The sequence below is a fragment of the Buceros rhinoceros genome, unplaced genomic scaffold (genome assembly GCF_000710305.1).
Source record: "Buceros rhinoceros silvestris isolate BGI_N320 unplaced genomic scaffold, ASM71030v1 scaffold9196, whole genome shotgun sequence".
NCBI lineage: Eukaryota > Metazoa > Chordata > Aves > Bucerotiformes > Bucerotidae > Buceros > Buceros rhinoceros.
In genome coordinates, this window is record NW_010418047.1 from 2,936 (window position 1) to 20,357 (window position 17,422).

Consider the following 17,422-nt stretch of genomic DNA (forward strand, 5'->3'; position numbering starts at 1 on the left):
AGGAAACCCTGGTGTGCTTTCTGTATTTAAAATAAACTTGCCAAGAAAAATCTAGACACATTACCTGATGCATGAAAATAGCTGTTATGATAAAAATGTGTAACTTGCCATTTGGAAAGCCCTTTTCATTACCAGGCAATAGTTACACTGCTTACATGCTTAAAGGAATCTGTGATGAACTGTGAATCTGTTTTTCTTAGGCTTTCAGAACAAGCAAGAAAATACCAGTTTCAATTTTCTGGAGAAGTGAGAAATAACTCAGGAAAATGACTCTGATGATTTTTTTTTTGATGTTTATCATTGAATCTGCCACTGGTAAGTATAGATCTGATTTCAATAGTAGAATCTTCAAAACATTTGCTGAATATGTGGCATATTATTGACAGGTGCTTAGAGTAGGGGAGGATTTATTTTGCAGCTAAGAACAAAATGTTAAAGGTTTTGGCAATTTCAGCGCAGCTCCAGACTTGGGAAATTAAGTCCAAAATAGCAAAATTATGAAATAAAAAGAGCAGAGATGCTACCTGGTGCCACCTGATGATGTTTGTATGGGAGCGTGGCTGTATGAAGAGCCACAGCAAGGAAGAGAATGAGTCTGCTTCATTTTGTGCCATTCAGCACTGTGGTTGCAGTGGTTGCTAAACAATAAAAATCTCTAAGACCCTTAGGAGAAACAAGACCAAAGGCTTATTTTGTTCTTGTCTATTAGTGCTAGACCAGAATCCCTTTTTGTATTTTTAATGGCTTCTCTATGCAAGGGTATATTTGGGAGATTTGATTAAAAAGCAGACTTTGAGATTGAATTTTACACACACCATCTTATTCCAAGGCAACTTTCCCAAAGATACCTGGAGTTTTTTAAGAAATTTAGTTTCAGTTAAGAAGATAAGAAAACGCAAGTGTTAATTCATAGAATCTCTTGCTTTTATGACAGCTGAGTACTGAGGATTAGCCATATTTGTCAAGTCAAATCATATGTGAAGAATTTCTCGATTTCCCTTTCATTTGGGGCAGCTGCTTTACTGTAGGGTGAGGTGTGATTCTGCCGTTTGTGCCCATTTGACACTTGGACCCATGTGAAAGAATCTTAAGGAAGTATCCTTTTTTTTCCCTCCCCCCTCCCCACCCCCACCCCCCCTTTTTTTTTTACCTTGATTTTCTTTCTGGTTTTGCTTGGGTGAGGTAGGATAAAACTGAGTTTTCCAGTAAGTATTGCTGGAATAAATAAATACCAAATGCCAAAACACTCAGCTGAAAGAAAGTCACTTTATAAAAGGCCAGCTGTACAGCAAATCTTGTTAAAGTCAGGCTAATGTAATTTTCTCCAAGAACTTGGCTTCCTAATGTATCTTTCTTCCTTATTCTCTGAAGAGAAGCTGTGTCCCCTTCGCACCTCCATTGACGTGCTGGAAGGGGAATATTTTTTCCTTTGTTATCCTGAGTCAATGCAAGAACATTTTCAGAAAGAAGCATACACAATAAACTGGTACAAAGAACATGCTGGAAAGCAGCAACTGATAAAGGAAACGCACAGAATTGTTTCCCAAATGAATTTTCTGGAGTTTTGGCCAGCTGAACTCAGTGACTCTGGGAATTACTCTGTCACTCGCAGGTGGGTACATAAGCCAGTGGGTGAACATCTTGCTTTTGCACTTGGCTTTGAAGAAGCCGATTTCTTTGTTTTGCTTTGTATTGCTAGTGGCATCCATACAAAGGAGGTGCAGGGAACTCCATTAACTGTGGTGTCATTTTCTACCTCATTTCACAGTAACCCCCCAGGCAGACCTATGGTATTTGCAAATAGCTAGAGGCAGTGCAGCCTTGTGAAGGTTCTGTACACCTTTTGATAAGGCAGGTAGCATTTCTGCTGGTTTATGATTAATTAGCCAAGCAAAATGAGTGATAGGCAACCCTTCTGTCTCCTGCCAAGTAAAAGGAAACATTTGCTTGTCTTCTTCACCAGACTAGTTCTTCCTTACGGTGTTGCGTGGATCTCACGCTGATGCCCCTCAGGTGGTTTAATTGTATAGTAAAGTAATCAACAAAGAGTGGCGTAACTCTGGTGTCTGTGCAAACCTTTGCATGCTTGGAGCCGTTCAAAGGACAAGAGAAATAATTGGATTGGATTTCTTACTGCTGTAGAACATCATGAGTCAAAAGGAAAAGTAAGGGTGGGCCTCAGTTATTTGGTGGTAATCTTTATTAGACTGCCATGAAAGACTAAAGGAACAAGTCAAAGGTTTGCTGCATAGAGCTTTTATGTCTAACTTGCACCAAAATTGCAATTCAGCGTTTACAATTGAAGCAATAATTAATTTTAAGCAGACTGTTTGGCATGTAATGATTTGTGCTCTTCTCTAGTTAATATTTTTAAGGTTCTTGCCTGGTTCATGAAGATTATGGAACTGCTGATTTGATGCAGATTACTTCTCTCCAGTAGCATCACAGACACAAGTTTGATAGTTTACAGATTTAAACTAGACTTCATTTGTTAACTTCCAAGTTAACTTGGAAGCTGAAAACTTAATTTTTTGTTTTTCCATATGTTATTATAATTATAATCTTACCGATACTCTTTTAAAAAGTATTGTCATGGTATCTGAAGTGCTAAATATGACAAATGGAATGTCTGCTGATAGAGTATTTGTTTTGGGTTTATGTGATTTCTTTTTAATTATAGGGTATATTTTTATCCAAATAGTAGGTAAAGCTTTACTCATGTAGTAGGTAAAGCATTTTACTCATGTGTGTTGAACCCAGTCACTGATGATTTTGATAGTTTGGCTACTTTGTTGTGCAAGATTGTGCAAAGGTGATGTGTCACTGAGTACAGACATTAGTCTGAAGTAGCACAGGTGAAGCCAGCTTGGTTTTGGCGTGTAGTGGTTAACATTTGATAATACATCACATAGGCTGGTGTGCTGTCACGGACTTGTACTTTTTATATCAAGTCTGAATTTTTCTTTAAATTTTGGCTTTATTGATGACCTCAATCAGTTGTCTATATGTTCACTTCACTAAGTATGGTGCTAAAAAGCTATTAAATCTAACAACCCACCCTACTGCCCGCACCTAACCAGTGGCATAAAATGCATGGTCTGGCTTATTTTGATGTGGGGAAGGACGGGCAGAGAGCATATCTGAATCACCAGGCTACTGAAGGCCATTGTCGTAAGATGTCTGAAAAAAACACAAAAGGGGGGAAAGCTGCGATAACCCCAGCCTTAATTCACAGTCCTCATGGTTTTGTGATTATTGTAAGGACTTGGAGTAATGATAGTAAACCCACAGTAAATTATAAGAACTCTGTAAAATGAATAGGAAAAAAAAGGTAAACTTCAAAACGGAGGAAATCAACTTTACATATAAAAGGAGGAGATGACCGGAAAAGATCTTAAGTAAAACTATTAGGATGAAATTTGTTAAAATTAGTATTTGTTGGGAAACACGAAAATGTCTAAAATCTTTGTGAAATGACTTGATTTGCTGATTTGCTTAAGCAAGAAACTCAGAAAGAAGGTTTTTGATTACATCAAAGCATTTCTTTGGAATTATGAGTTTCATTTTTTCTTCTTTTTTGTTTAAGACCATATTATGGTACTACATTTTAAAACTGAATTTTGAAAGAAAGTATTTTCATTTTGAAAAAAGAAAAGTTTCTTAATTAAAAGAATTTATTTGGACCATTCTTTCATCAAAATTTCTTTCTGGTATGCCCACTAATTTTTTCTGTTAGGATTAGAAAGAAGGCACATGCCAAAATCTTGCACTCCTCGCGTGGGAACTCTCACCACTGGAACAATAGGCATTGGAGGATGTTTTTCATGGGATTTTAATGAGATCTTTGGCTTAGTTTATATGATGATTCTCACTATTGGTGAGCTTTCTAAAGCAGTTATGTTTCAGCAAATACAGAAGATTATTTGCCGAATCATTTTTTTGCGGAGACAGAGGACTTCTAGTCATCTTTATTGATAGGGAAAAATTGTGAGCTGCTGTGGACTTCTGAATTGGTTTCAGATTTAATAAGAATGGAATTAGTTTATTTTCAGAGCATTTATAATAGGTTTAAGTTTTGGGTTTGATAGCAGCCATTCTAAGTATATTTTTATTTATCTTTTTTATTTTTAACTATTTAGAGATAAGTATTTGTAACCATTATGGGAAATTATTTTTAGAAAGCTTATAACTGCTTAGGCAGTTTTATATTGAGCAAAGCGACAAATATGCTGCAGATTTTTGAGAAAAGTAAGACAACACGTGTTAACAGATTTTGCAAACCACTTAGATTTAGGAATATTTTTCCTGCTATTTTACAAGTGACAACATGCAAGAAGCGAGAGCCGAAAAATGATGTATCAATGTATTTATGGTGTATTATCCACATACTTTTGAGTTAGAAGAATCAGAATTTTTCCAGTTGAAGCAGAATTGTCCTGCTGAGACATAGCAAAGATAGCTACAGCGTGCATATGTCTGTGATGATGTGTTCACATGTGTTAGCATAGCAGACTTACAGTATAAATTCAGGAATTAATACACATCACCTGAAAGCCTGAATGTGTCCATCTTCAGCAACATTTCTTGAGAATAAAAGGTTTCATATGCACTTGTAGTGGGAGCAGTAAACAGAAAAACTGTCATGCATCTTTGGCAGGATTTCTAATTTGTGTGGTTTTTTCACACAAATAGCGTATATCCTGTGGTTATCAAAGAAAAAAACAGAATACAAAAAAAAAAGCAGTTAATCAGTTTGCTCTGTGTTGGTGACCTTAAAACTGAAAGAACTTACAGGTTCCTGAAAAAAATGAAAGTACAGACAGAGATCAGTGATAATACATGATACATTTTAAGCTCCTAACACTGCTCACTTCTTCAGTGTCTTTGGAACAGCTGAAAGCGGTGGGAATACACACATTTAGAGTCAACAGTGTAGTTTGGAAGGCAGAGTGACAATTTCTTGCAACAGATTGAAATATTGAGATAGCATTAGCTTCTTACAGTAAAATAGCGAAGTGATAACTTAGAGCTGGCTGTGTGTCCTCTAAGGTCTTTTTACTTCTCTGTATCCTCTCCAGAGTCAAGCTAGTTTTTGTTGTTCCTCCTTGGTTGGAGGGGGAGTTGAAAAGGGAAGGGGGAAGTTGAAAGCCTGTTATGAGGAGGGGGGAGTTGAAAGCCTGTTAAGGCAGAAATGGTTTTGTTCCCCACAAATGCTCACTAAAGAATCTCAGCAAGTGAAAACTCAGACACTAGCGGTTTAAACAGTACAAATTAATGCGAGGGCTTTTTTGTTGTTGAAAATAATGGATATGGCAGACAACTAGAAATTATGTAAGCCAAATTCATTTTGGTTTGCATCAGTATGATTTTGTTACCTTCCAGGGAGCTGCTCTTTGCCAGATTTTGTCTCACCAGGTAGAGTATCTTGATTCACTTTGGGTGAAATCCTATTTGTTGAAGTGATTATCACCATGATAACAGAAGAAAGCTGCTGTGGAGCGACAGTGTTGAGGAGAACATGTGGCTTTATTGATCCTTCCATCTGCTGAATCTACATAGTAAAATCGTATTTATTTTCTGGCTAGATCCATAATTGCCTCTCCAGCAGTATTCAGATACTAGGGTGATGCCTGAAGAAACACAGGCTCGGTGGAATTAATTTGAACAAATGTTTGTGTCTACACTGAAACTTATCTTATCTTTCCTGGCAGAGAGACAGAATCCTTTCTGGGGCACAGATTATCTTGTCCTAAACCAAACATATAAAATAGGTCATGTAAACTGCACTCTGAAAGGGTGATTATTGACTGTGGTCCCACTGCTGACTGCAATTAGTAGCTCTCTTTTAAATGTGTAAGTGTGAGGTTGAATGATGGCTGAGAAGGACTCTACCCACCACGAACACCTGTGCGAGCACATCTCTGATGGAAAAGTTTTGATAAGGTTTTTTCCTGTTTATGACACCATAGTTAACTGTTTAAGAAACCATCCCTTATATTTTGATTTAGATAGTCAGTTGCAATTATGACTAAAGAATTTCTCAAGTAAGGAGAAGGTGTGTAGGCTAAAAAAGGGCTACAATGAGAGTCAGCAAAATACATAAAAACATCTGTTTGGGGAGCTTAAAAAGGGGAAAAAACCCAACCCAAAACTTGGTGTAAATTTGCCATATAAACGATGTCCTAGTAGTTCTTATGAATCTTGTAACAGTAAAAGGCATGTCAGTTAAGTATGGTGCTTGCTTCTCCATTTCAACTGCTTTGACTGCCCTTCTCATCAAAACGATTCTTGACTAGTTTCAGTTCTCCTGGGAACGATTCCTTTTTTCTTTTCTTAGAGTCAGAAAGATCCAAACATATTTGTGAAGACTGACACTGGAAGGAAGTGCTCTGTGATAGCTGCTTTTGCTTTGTCAGACCCTACATGTTTCATAAAAAATAAGAGCTGTACGCCCTTACTGCGAAATCTCACCCATTAACTTACCGCAGCATATGACTTTCTGTCAAGCCCTAATGTTGCCTAGGTTTGGCCAGCTTTGCCAAACTTCAGCCAAAAGTCCTCCAGCTTCTTTCTTCTTGGAAATTTGGAAATTTCCCTTGGAAATGTCCAAATATTCCTTGCTGGACATATCCAGCAATTAAATAACTCACAGTTATAATCTGATTCTTGAGAGGAATGTGTGGATAGATTATCGTAGATATCTGAATGACAATGCTCAGCTCCTAGATATTCAAAAGAGGCATTTTTGGAGTATATTCACCTGATCTTTTATTGGTATTGAATGGGACGGGATGACTCTGCTTTAGAAGCAGTAGTTCCTGGCTCTTCCTGTCAACCTGGGGAGGCCAGCTGTTGTAGATCTCTGATCAGTGCAGGCTGTAAGACAAAGAGATGAATCCTTTTCAAAATGCCTTGTTTTGCAGACGTGCTTGAATCTGTAAGTGATTCTATAATTCATGAGACTTGCGTAGTTTAGAAATATTTCCAAAATATCGCTGATTATCTGCACAGTAACAAACAATGAATAATGTTGCTTTGTGAGCTATAGCAGAGTTGCCCATTTTATTTTTGACATATTTTACAAATATGTTTTTCAGTTACTGTTTTAAATGTTAACAATGCATGGATTAAACCTGCAAAATCACTAGCTGGTCTGAGGTCCTAAAACTCTTTTATACTCACTTGTAACTATGCCTGATGCCACAGATTGTTGCATCCTTGTTCTGGTCGATACAGCACATATTGTCATATTTCTTAGATATAATTGTATTGTCAAATGTTTTGTGATAGATTATTTAGTTTCTCTTTTGTTATGGGAAATAACACATATTTGGGGGTGGAAATGTAGTAAAGGGGAATATAAATAATTAGGTCACTGTAGATGTATGCTTTTTACCTAACATGTATTAGAGAATTTATTTTTATTTTGTTGTGTAACTCAGTAAGCTACATTCCTTTGAGAAGCTCCTAAAACTGATTTTGCTGATTTTTTTTCATAGCAATGGAAAACAAAATTTCACGATTCAAAAGTGGACCTTGAATGTACTTGAAAGAAATAAAAGCAGCTGTTTCAACAAAAATCATTTAACTACAGAAATTAAAAACGCTGGGACTGGTCATTCACTGAAATGCAGTGATTTGTCTGTCAATGAAAACGACAGTGTAACATGGTACAAGGTAATTACTGAAACAGGGTCACTCAAATCACTGACTGTAGAAACAAAACATCTGATTGCAGGAAAAATTAATTACAGACAAATTTTTAGAAGCATCTTCAAACCTTGCAAAGCTTTAATTTCTCAGGTTATTTGGGAAAAAAAACCTTTAGAGAGATATACAAAAGGAAGTTTTTCTGTGCTCGCTGATTTGTTAGAAAAATGCACCTGTAGTCAGGAATTACTAATAACCTGGTAGATTGGAATGGTAAAAGATAATCACGCCTGCTGGTTTAGCCAGCAGCTGGGTTAGCCATCTGCTACTTTGCTGATACAGATATTATCCTGACACTAAATGAAGTGCCAGGATACTTGTTTTGCAGTTGGCATGTGCCTGCAAAGTAATCGAAAACTTTTCAGTTTTTCTGTATCTGAACGCTTTTTACAAAATGTGTAACAGATTAAATTCTGTTCATTTTAGACAAATCATCAGTCTTCTCTCTACCAGCTTTTGCCACAGCATAGGTGATAGTTGTGTAACCACCTGTAACTATTGGGTGTTGTTCTCAACCATGGGGTGAAGCGCCCTGAATATGTTTCTCCCACCCTGACCTTATGCATCCCCTTGACCAGTGCTCCTTATTCCTCTCAGGTGTCCTGGCTGGAGTAAGAGACCATGTTCACTGCATGTTGAATCAGTTTCAGGAAGGGATCTTGGCTGCTTAAATATGGGCATCTGGATTCTGCCTGGCAGAATGAGCCACAGCCCTGCTTCCTTGTCCTTCAGGGCCTGGGAAGATAGGACCAGTGATGGATAGGTCCGTAGGTGGATATGTTTTCTTCAGTAAAGGACCATACCCCAGACTGACCTTTCTCATGGCTGAGTATACTGATGCCTAATATTTTAATGCCTAATACTGTGTGAGACAGATAAAGCAGCCATTCTTGTGCCTAAATATCCTTTGGCGATGATTAATTGGGTGAACACTTTCAAAGTCTTCCTATCACAACCTAAGCTGAAATAAAACAGAGGTGGTCACACATGCCTTTTGTGTAAGAGCCTGGTAGTAAGCATGTGCATCCAGGAAAATCTAAGGAAATTCCAGCGGTGATCATTTCCCTTCTAGAACAAAATATTGTTGCATTTTCACAGGACAGTTCATTTAGCATGTGCTACGAATTAAAAAAAAATGCCAAACCTGAAGAAACAGAGTTTATTTGGGGGGATAGAGAGGGTAAACAAATGTGAGTCCAAGTCTTGTCACTCTCTGCGATGGTCACTTTCCGTGTTGTTGAGGCATTTTTCTTTAACCTAAAACCTCCACCTAAGTCTAGTCAATTTTAGACCACAAGCAGATGACACCTAAACCGCCTAAGATCCAAGCCATAATTTAAAAAAAAAAATAAAAAGAGTGCATTTAAATTCCCAATACAATATTTTTATAGATAGATGCTTATTTGGAATTGCAGTGTTCTCAACTTCTAAAGGGTTAAATGTTCAAACGTTGCATTTAATTGACCATGACTGACAATTGAGCTCCCACCTGTTTTGGGTCGGATAAATGTCACTGAGATAGCGAAAGAGTGATGGTGACCTTTTCAAAAATACTTTTTGACTTTTTTATCTTTAAATTTGAATGTGTGTTTTAGTATTTTCTGTCTTTATTGATGCAGGACTGTAGGAACTATGAAGACGAAAAAGAGCGTGAACTCGATTTTAAAACCTTAACAGTACAGCACTCTGGGATATATACCTGTAAAATTTTAATTCGTCACGAAGGAAGGATATACCACAGCACAAATACAATTAAGCTGGAAGTAAAAGAAGGTAAGAAAGCTTTCTAAAATTTTGAAGCATGCTTTTTGGTTCTCTTTACTATGGAAATTTTTAATTTCAGTTCTTATTTGATAAATAAATATATACAAGGGTGATCAAATTTGGTAATCTGAACTATTTCACAATAATTACGAAAATAAAAAAGCAGCAGCAGAAGTTTATATAACTTATTACCAATTTCAGAAAATTTATTTAGTATGTTTTTCCTGTAGTTTTATTTTTTTCAAAATTAGATGCTGTAAGTCACTCATACAAATTTACTAAGTGTTTTATGGCAGAGTCTTTTTTCCAGCCATTGTAAACTGTGCACTGTTTATATGTATATGCATGTGAAAAAAAGTCAACAGGACACACTCTGTTTTAAACTACTCAGTAATGCAAGAGTCCAGATATTGTTCTTTGAATTAAATGGAATGTATGTGATTATAAATATCTAAAGGGCAGGTGTCAAGAGGATGGCGCCAGACTCTTCTTGGTGGTACCCAGCGACAGGACAAGGGGCAACAGGCCCAAACTGGAGCACAGGAAGTTCCATCTAAACAGGAGGAGAAACTTCTTTGAGGGTGACAGAGCACTGTAACAGGCTGCCCAGAGAGGTTGTGGAGTCTCCTTCTCTGGGGATGTTCAAAACCTGCCAGGATATGTTCCTGTTCAACCTGCTCTAGGTGAACCTGCTTTAGCAGGAGGGTTGGGCCAGATGATCTCCAGAGGTCTTTCCAGCCCCGGCCATTCTGTGATTCTGTGGTTAGTTTTAGAAATAAAGCAAATGTGTAATTTTTACTGTGGTAGAATGTAAGTAAGCTATTACTTCAATAGCAATACTTCTTTGTATTTCAGATGCACCGGAGGCTGTAACTTTGGAGATAGTTGGACGTGATGAAGAAATTGAAACAGAAATAGGTATGAAATTAGTACAGGAATCTTCGTGGTAGCTATTGCATATATATGCTTTTGTTTTGATCTCTTTATGGCTGATGGTCTGGTTAAGTGTAATCAAACAAAATTTTCTGTGCACCCTCCTGGATCTGATCCATCCTCACATCTAGTTATTTTGCCTAGTGTATTCCATGATCGATGTAAAAGTACAGTAAATATACCCTTTTACAAATGAAGAAGCTGAGGTTGCTGCTCTGACCAGCAAGAGAAAGTGGTGGTTATGATAAACCATAGAATCATTTAGGTTGGAAAAGACCTTTAAGATTATCAAGCCCAACCATTAACCTAATACTGCCAAAACCATCTCTCTGTGGCTTTCTTTTGTAGAGAGCAAACCCCGTGGAGCAAGGTGTGAAAGACATCTGGTTTGCTCAGCCAATGGCAATCATGAGTAAGCCCCTTATGCAATGGAGGATGTTTTTCAAGGAAATGAGAAGTGTGAGTGCCAGCAGTCCTGGCAATGTAAACACGAAGATCTGTCACTGCTGAAAAAAATTGGTTATATTGTCAAAAGCCAAGAACTTAACAGTGCTTGTAACTGGGAGGAAGTTAGATAACATGGTCTGTAGGCTTCACGCAGTGTTGTCAGGATCCAGGATTTTGTGATAGAGGCTGTAAATAATTTGTAAAAACAGAAATTTACCTGTCTTTTTCCTCTCCTGTGCCTGAGTGTTTCTCCCATCTGGTTACTTAGACCTTCCTTTCCAAGTCTCAAAATTCATATTCACCTCTTCTATTGCTCATATGTGTATCTCATTTGCTCAGCCAGGATCTCACATGCTAATTTTCCTTCCTTCCTACAAGTACCAGTTGGTAGGTCCTTTTTCCAATGGTAGTACCCCAATCCCATGATGCCTTATGTGTCTCCCAACCTCCCAGTACACCCTTCCAGCACAGTTCTTCCCACTTACTCTGCTTGTCCCAATGCTTAGAGTGTGGCAGAGTTCAGCATCAAATGATTACGAACCACCTGTCTTCCATCCCTTGTCTGCATTGATAAAATGATTTGATAAGGTCATTGGACTACATGCTGAGTGATGGGACAGATGGCATGGTGGAGAGCGAAGGGAATTCTGGATGAGTTAGGTGCATGGTCTTTCAAACCAGTCATTGTTTAGATGGTGTTCTATAATACTTCACCCCAAATAGCTGTTGAGTGTAGTGAAAAACCTAGAGTTGGTTGCAAGGTAGATGATACTTGAAGTTTAGATCTGTGTTTCAATCTATGCCACAATGATTTGGCATTCTAAGGTCCGAATCTGATGGGCAATTTTCAGCTGGATCCTGCTTTGAGGGTTCTTAAGCAGTTCCACTGGAAGCGTCCACTCTTATAAAACTTGAGAAGCCAGCTTATAATGTCTGCCCTTAGAGAATTCCTGGGCAGGCCTCTCTTACTGGAAAGCGTTCATGCATGATGGCCTGAATGTGCTCTTTTTTGGCTTAATAAAGGGTGTTCTGGATGTGTTCCCTGGAAATTTTATGCTGTCATAGACTAGAAGTGAGGTCTAAAGTTGCAGCTAACCTCAGGTCAAGCTTCCCATGACAACGTTTAAAATGAAATGCCTTGCAAATCATCAAATCTCACGCTCCAGAACTGCAGCCTTCTGCCTTTGTTTTCCCAAGTGTACAGTCATCTTTTTAGTTTTACCTTTTCTTTTTTTTTTACTTTTTCTTGTCTCCATAGAGTTAATTATAACTGTCACTTCCAATTAGTTCTTTGAAATGATGCAAAGCAGCTGACTGACTAAGTGACTTGTTCACATATTCAGAATTATGCTGATTTCCAGGTGTGAAGCTGGGATGAGTTTCCTCTGTGAGACTTCAGCAGGGACTCTTAACAGATTTTGGGTTTATTGTGAAATAGTGTGTAGTTTAGCTATGACAATCAATTGACTGCTATTCCCCTTACCGGTTACTTACACTTACTTGACCCTGGGTCACCCATAATAGGTTGTCCTCTTCTGTTCTCTGCCTGTAGAACACAGTCTAGTTCATAGAGTGATATACTATCCTGAGTTGGAAGGAAACCTCAGGGTCATTGAATACAACTCCCTTTAGTTCTCTAAAGCCAGAAATTCTTTGGCCTATTTAAAATCTTCTGGCTCTGACAGTTTGTCTGAGAAAAAGCAGTGGATGACTGTCACTCTGCAACAGGGTGCAGCAGAGTCCTCTTCGTGGCCGCTGAAGCCACCATCAGTGCAAGTGGAACACCTGTGAAACATCGTGTAGGTGCTACGAAGTCCATACAGGAGCACAGCGTTGTGGGATACGTTGCCTGGAAAGCTGACATTTAGCTGCACTGTGAACATCAATGCTACTTCTGACTAGGTCTTCTCGTGTTGTGCTTTGTTTAGGTAAAGAAGAGATACTCAATTGCACAGGTTTCTTGGGTTATTATATGCAGGAAGATGTCAGCCTCTACTGGTTAATTAATCAAACATTTCCAGAAAAATGCACAGATATCCCTGAGAAAGAACCTTCAATATGTGAAGAAGAGTTCAAAAAATTACAGTAGGTTTCCTGAAAATACTGCATTTTTGTTTGTATGTGATAATGTCCTGCACTTCGTGGAACTGCAAATTCAGTAAAACCTCAGTCTGAGATTATTTTAGAACCTTTTCCTCAAAATCTCCCTCTCAGCTGGTTGTAGGTTTCTGTACAGAGAGTGTGGTTAACACCATTCCTTGTTGCAGATTGGGAAACAAGTTCTATGTCACAAGGCTACTACGGATTAAAAAAGTAACAGCCAAGGACATGGATCATAATTTCACCTGCATGTTTCAAACTGATGAAAGAACACAAATAAAAAAAGTGAAACTGAAGAAAGGTACAGTGTAATCCATGCATCATACTTCTCATACGTAATTATTAATCCTGCCAGCCTATGGGCTTGAAGTATTTGCAGGAAAGGATTCACATCAACATTGTGGGTTTGGGGGAGTGATTTTAAGATGCCATCAGCACTGAATATAGTATTCTTGTCCTATAATACTCTTCGTTAAGGCTCTAATTTCCTGGGATTTTTTCTTTACAGGGAACACCCGAGATCTGCCTGTGCACATGTTTACAACAGGAATGATCCTTTCTGTACTATTTCCATGTGTTGCTGTAGCTGCAGTGTTTGTCTGTGTGGTGTTTAGAGTCGACTTAGTTCTTTTTTACAGGAACATATGCAGAAGAGATGAAACTGCTGGAGGTAATGACTTGGTTAATGTATGACATTGAAATAAATGTGTGATTAAAAAATAGTTTCTGATAGGTTCTATAAAACAATCATCTTTGAGGGAGAGACAAAACAAATTCAGGAGTTTTGTGAGTAGAAATGGCAAAGAATATGTAAAAGAGACCTTGGTGGTCAGGTGCTAAAGTGAGTTTGTTACACACCCTGGGGCCATAACAGCAGACAAGCAGAGTGAAAAGCTGCCTCTGGATCAGGCAGTGGAAGGGACATGGTTAGGTGCTGTTCAGATGGACTCTGTTCTGCCATATTCTTCATCACAAAAGTTGACAAAAATGAAGAAGTTTATAATTATCTGTCTGTAAGGAGGATGAGCATTGTGGATCTGGGTGTAATTTGTAAGATTGACAGAAATTTGTTTTTGCCTTAGTGATGCTCTTCAGTGAGGTGGAGATTAAAACTGCTTCCTTGAGGCCATTGCACTGTTTATAGGTTTGTCACTAAATGTACTTAAGGATGCCGGGAGACCACACTACCAGTATCACACCAGGCATCATTGCTGTGACCTTCATTAAAGAAAGAAGCCTGACGGTTACTCGGTTCTGGATATAATTTTTCTGAAAGTTGTGGTGAAGAAGCTTGCTCTATATATGTACCTGATTTTCTTAGCTCTCTTTAGTGTCTAAATCAGCCTGAATATAGCTTGAATAAACTGCAGTGGTTGGAGATTTCTCAGTAATGGATGAGTGTCATTTATGCCTGTAAATTGTGTTATTGATCTATCTGTTGATGCTACCTATCACTGTATGTACTGGTTCACTGGGAGGATCTCTGAGAACCTGGATTAGGTTGCTTTGGAGGAACTGATTGTCTGATACTCTGCATTGCGTTCCCTACTCCTAGAGCTCTTGCATTTATAGGGTTTCATGGGCTTTAGTTTGTGCTCTCTCTTATGGACTACATGTAGTAAAGTATCTGGAAAGGGAAGCAGTGAAGTACAGTTCAAGATGCAAAGCTGTGCGCACCACTGTATCAATCCAGATAATTGTTCTGTGGCAAGGTTCCGTTAATCGCTCAGTGTGATAGACCTTGACCTCTGAATTGGTCTTGGATTTTGAGTTCTAAATTACTGCCAAAAGCATGACCAGACATGGTATACTCTTATAATTAAAATAATAAATTGGTTTATTCACTTTTGCCAGTACCCATTCTACAGAACTACTCAATAGTCTTAGATAAAGAGTATAATAAACGTGGAGATCTGCAGTAACTTAAATAGCATTCTCATCAGGTTACAGACACATTTTTTACTTCCCTTCATTTTCTTGATCATCACAGATGTGATATTAACTGGTGAAATTAATCTGATTTAAAAAAACCCCCCACCTTAATGTAGAATGGATATGTTATTTTCAGATATTTGCCAATGCAATCAGAATCTTCTGTATAAAATTTATATTTGATTCACGGTATTTTTGGTTGAAGACTGTTTGGGGTATCAAAGGAAAGAGCAGGAGTTTCTAAATGCTTTGCTATTAAGACAGTAACTTTGAAAACCAGAAAGGTGGATCAGATACTGAGTTTCTAGTGGTTGCTAACGAGACAACAATTGATGATTTCTTTCCAGATGGAAAAGAGTATGATGCATTTGTGTCTTACCTGAAAGACTGCATTTCTCCTTCTGAAGAAGAGAGAGAATTTGCTTTGAAGATACTACCCAGGATATTAGAAGAAAACTTTGGCTATAAGTTATGTATATTTGAGAGGGATGTATCCCCTGGAGGAGGTAAATGTATTGAATGTTCCTGTTATTAAATAGGCACATCATTTTCACACAAAGGTAGAATTCTGTAATTAGAAGGAATTCTGTCAAATATGTTGTGCATTGAAATGCTACATTTTTCATTTATTCTAGACAATGTGCATGCAAGGTTTGCATGCACTCATTTTACTCATTTTATAGATATATTTATGAATTCATATACACCTACACACATATACACACATGTATCTTTAATTTCATGGAACCAAGATGAACAGATGGAAAAACTACCATGGAGAAAGTTCACATAGAGAACATAGAAGATGTAAGATACTTTGCTCTTGCTCTACTTTTGCTTAGAGCAGGCACCTATGAATGAAGTCACTTCACAGAGCAGCTTGTGTCTCTGGTACTAATTATTCTCAGGTAACTTGCACGTTCGCTGTATCTTCAGTGTGGTGATTGAAACCATTTTGTGAATGTAATGGGTGCCATAACAAAATAGAAATGAGAACATGGAGTTTTGTTTCTCTAAATAGCCTATGGAGAGAGATGGCCTTTTGCAGATGCTTGGAAAAAAAGATAGTGGGTGATTCCAATTAATCCAAAGAGCTAGTTGAGGAATAGGATTTCACTGGTAAAAATGCAGAACAATAAGGTCAGTCAGCCTCCTTCACAGAACAGTATCTTGTCTCCTTGTATCCATTCCTGACAAATTTTTCTAATCTGAGGTGTCGCATCTCTTCCAAGCACAGGAAGTTGTGTATGAGAATTCAGTTTGGAGCGTGGGTGTTTGAACCATTTGCTTTCATTCACTGCTTGTCATGACAAAAGTCATGGTTCTAAAACACAGTTGGAACTAAATCTGTCATCGCATGCTAGTCTTCTCACACTTGGATTACTGGCAATAGATTTGGGAATTTGGTGTTGTAAAGGAAGGAATAACCTGAAGGTTACTAAATATTTGGAGAGAGGTTGCTGTTGGTGACTTTCCACACTCCAATGGTATCTATTATGAAAGAGCAAAGACGTGTCTGGTTGGAGGAAAAATTAATGTTGCTGTCACCTTCTATTCATCTGATACTGACAGACAGCTGTCCAGGGTAGTGTTAAGTTTTTGTCTGCTCCAGAGAACCGGCTTTGGCCATACCTGTGCTCATTTTCACTAACTCTTAGCTGTAATGCATATGAATCTCTTCATAGGGACAGGATGCTTACTTGCTATCGCTTTATAAGGGGAACACATTTGGTACATGTGTGATTGTTAAAGGGTAAGTCAATTTAGTGCCTGTCCTTTTGATTTAGTTTAACACATTTATCTTTAATTTACAGCAGTTGTCGATGATATCCATTCATGCATTGACAAAAGTCGGAGATTAATCATTATCCTGAGCCAGAACTACATTTCTGACAGAGCAATATATGAACTTGAGAGTGGACTGCATAAAGCCCTAGTTGAAAGAAAAACTAAGATCATATTGATTGAATATATGCCTATAAGTGACTACAATTTCTTGCCAGAATCACTGTCTCTTTTACCATCAAAAAGGGTTGTGAAGTGGAAGAAGGATAAATCTCTACCTCTGAATTCCAGATTTTGGAAAAACCTTCGGTACCTGATGCCAGCGAAACCTACCAAGATAAACACGGAAGTGCATTTTAATAATCTTGACCTAGGCTCAGAAGGAGCTCAACCACAGACTGAAGGCTGTGACTTTAATGCAGTTGTATAACAATTCTGGAGACGGAAGATGCTGCAGAAAACTGTGCATTTTGCTAACTAATACAAAACACAGACTGCATACTTACTTTGGGAAGACAGTGTTCATGGGAGGCCAAGTCTGCGATCAGAAAAGAATGTTTAAATTGTTACAGTGGCTAGGATGATGTTAAGCCCAATGCTCAGGGCTGTCCCAGAGAGAGTTTCCTCAGCAGTCTGCATGAGGAGCAGAAATTTCATTCTGATTAGGACTTACCAAATGCATTGATTTCACATTTTCAGTAATGTAGCATAATATTAGTTACACTTGCATACGTTTTGAGACCCCTCAATA

At 38.1% G+C, this 17,422-nt stretch overlaps 1 protein-coding gene across 1 annotated transcript; it reads left to right on the top strand.

Moving 5' to 3' along the window:
* The first annotated feature begins 266 nt into the window (after positions 1 to 266).
* On the top strand, positions 267 to 17,101 carry IL18R1 (interleukin 18 receptor 1). Its single transcript, XM_010138386.1, has 10 exons — positions 267 to 315; positions 1,372 to 1,612; positions 7,500 to 7,677; positions 9,330 to 9,483; positions 10,330 to 10,392; positions 12,783 to 12,939; positions 13,122 to 13,255; positions 13,463 to 13,624; positions 15,234 to 15,392; positions 16,701 to 17,101. The coding sequence occupies exons 1-10, from the start codon at positions 267 to 269 to the stop codon at positions 17,099 to 17,101; spliced, it is 1,698 nt and encodes a 565-aa protein (XP_010136688.1).
* The last annotated feature ends 321 nt before the right edge of the window (positions 17,102 to 17,422 follow it).

Excerpts from the sequence above, each read along its gene's own strand:
- IL18R1 (XM_010138386.1), top strand. The coding sequence starts at position 267 with ATGACTCTGATGATTTTTTTTTTGATGTTTATCATTGAATCTGCCACT. Across the intron at positions 7,678-9,329 it reads ACAGTGTAACATGGTACAAG|GACTGTAGGAACTATGAAGA; the intron begins GTAATTACTGAA and ends TTATTGATGCAG. Across the intron at positions 13,256-13,462 it reads AAAAGTGAAACTGAAGAAAG|GGAACACCCGAGATCTGCCT; the intron begins GTACAGTGTAAT and ends TTTTCTTTACAG.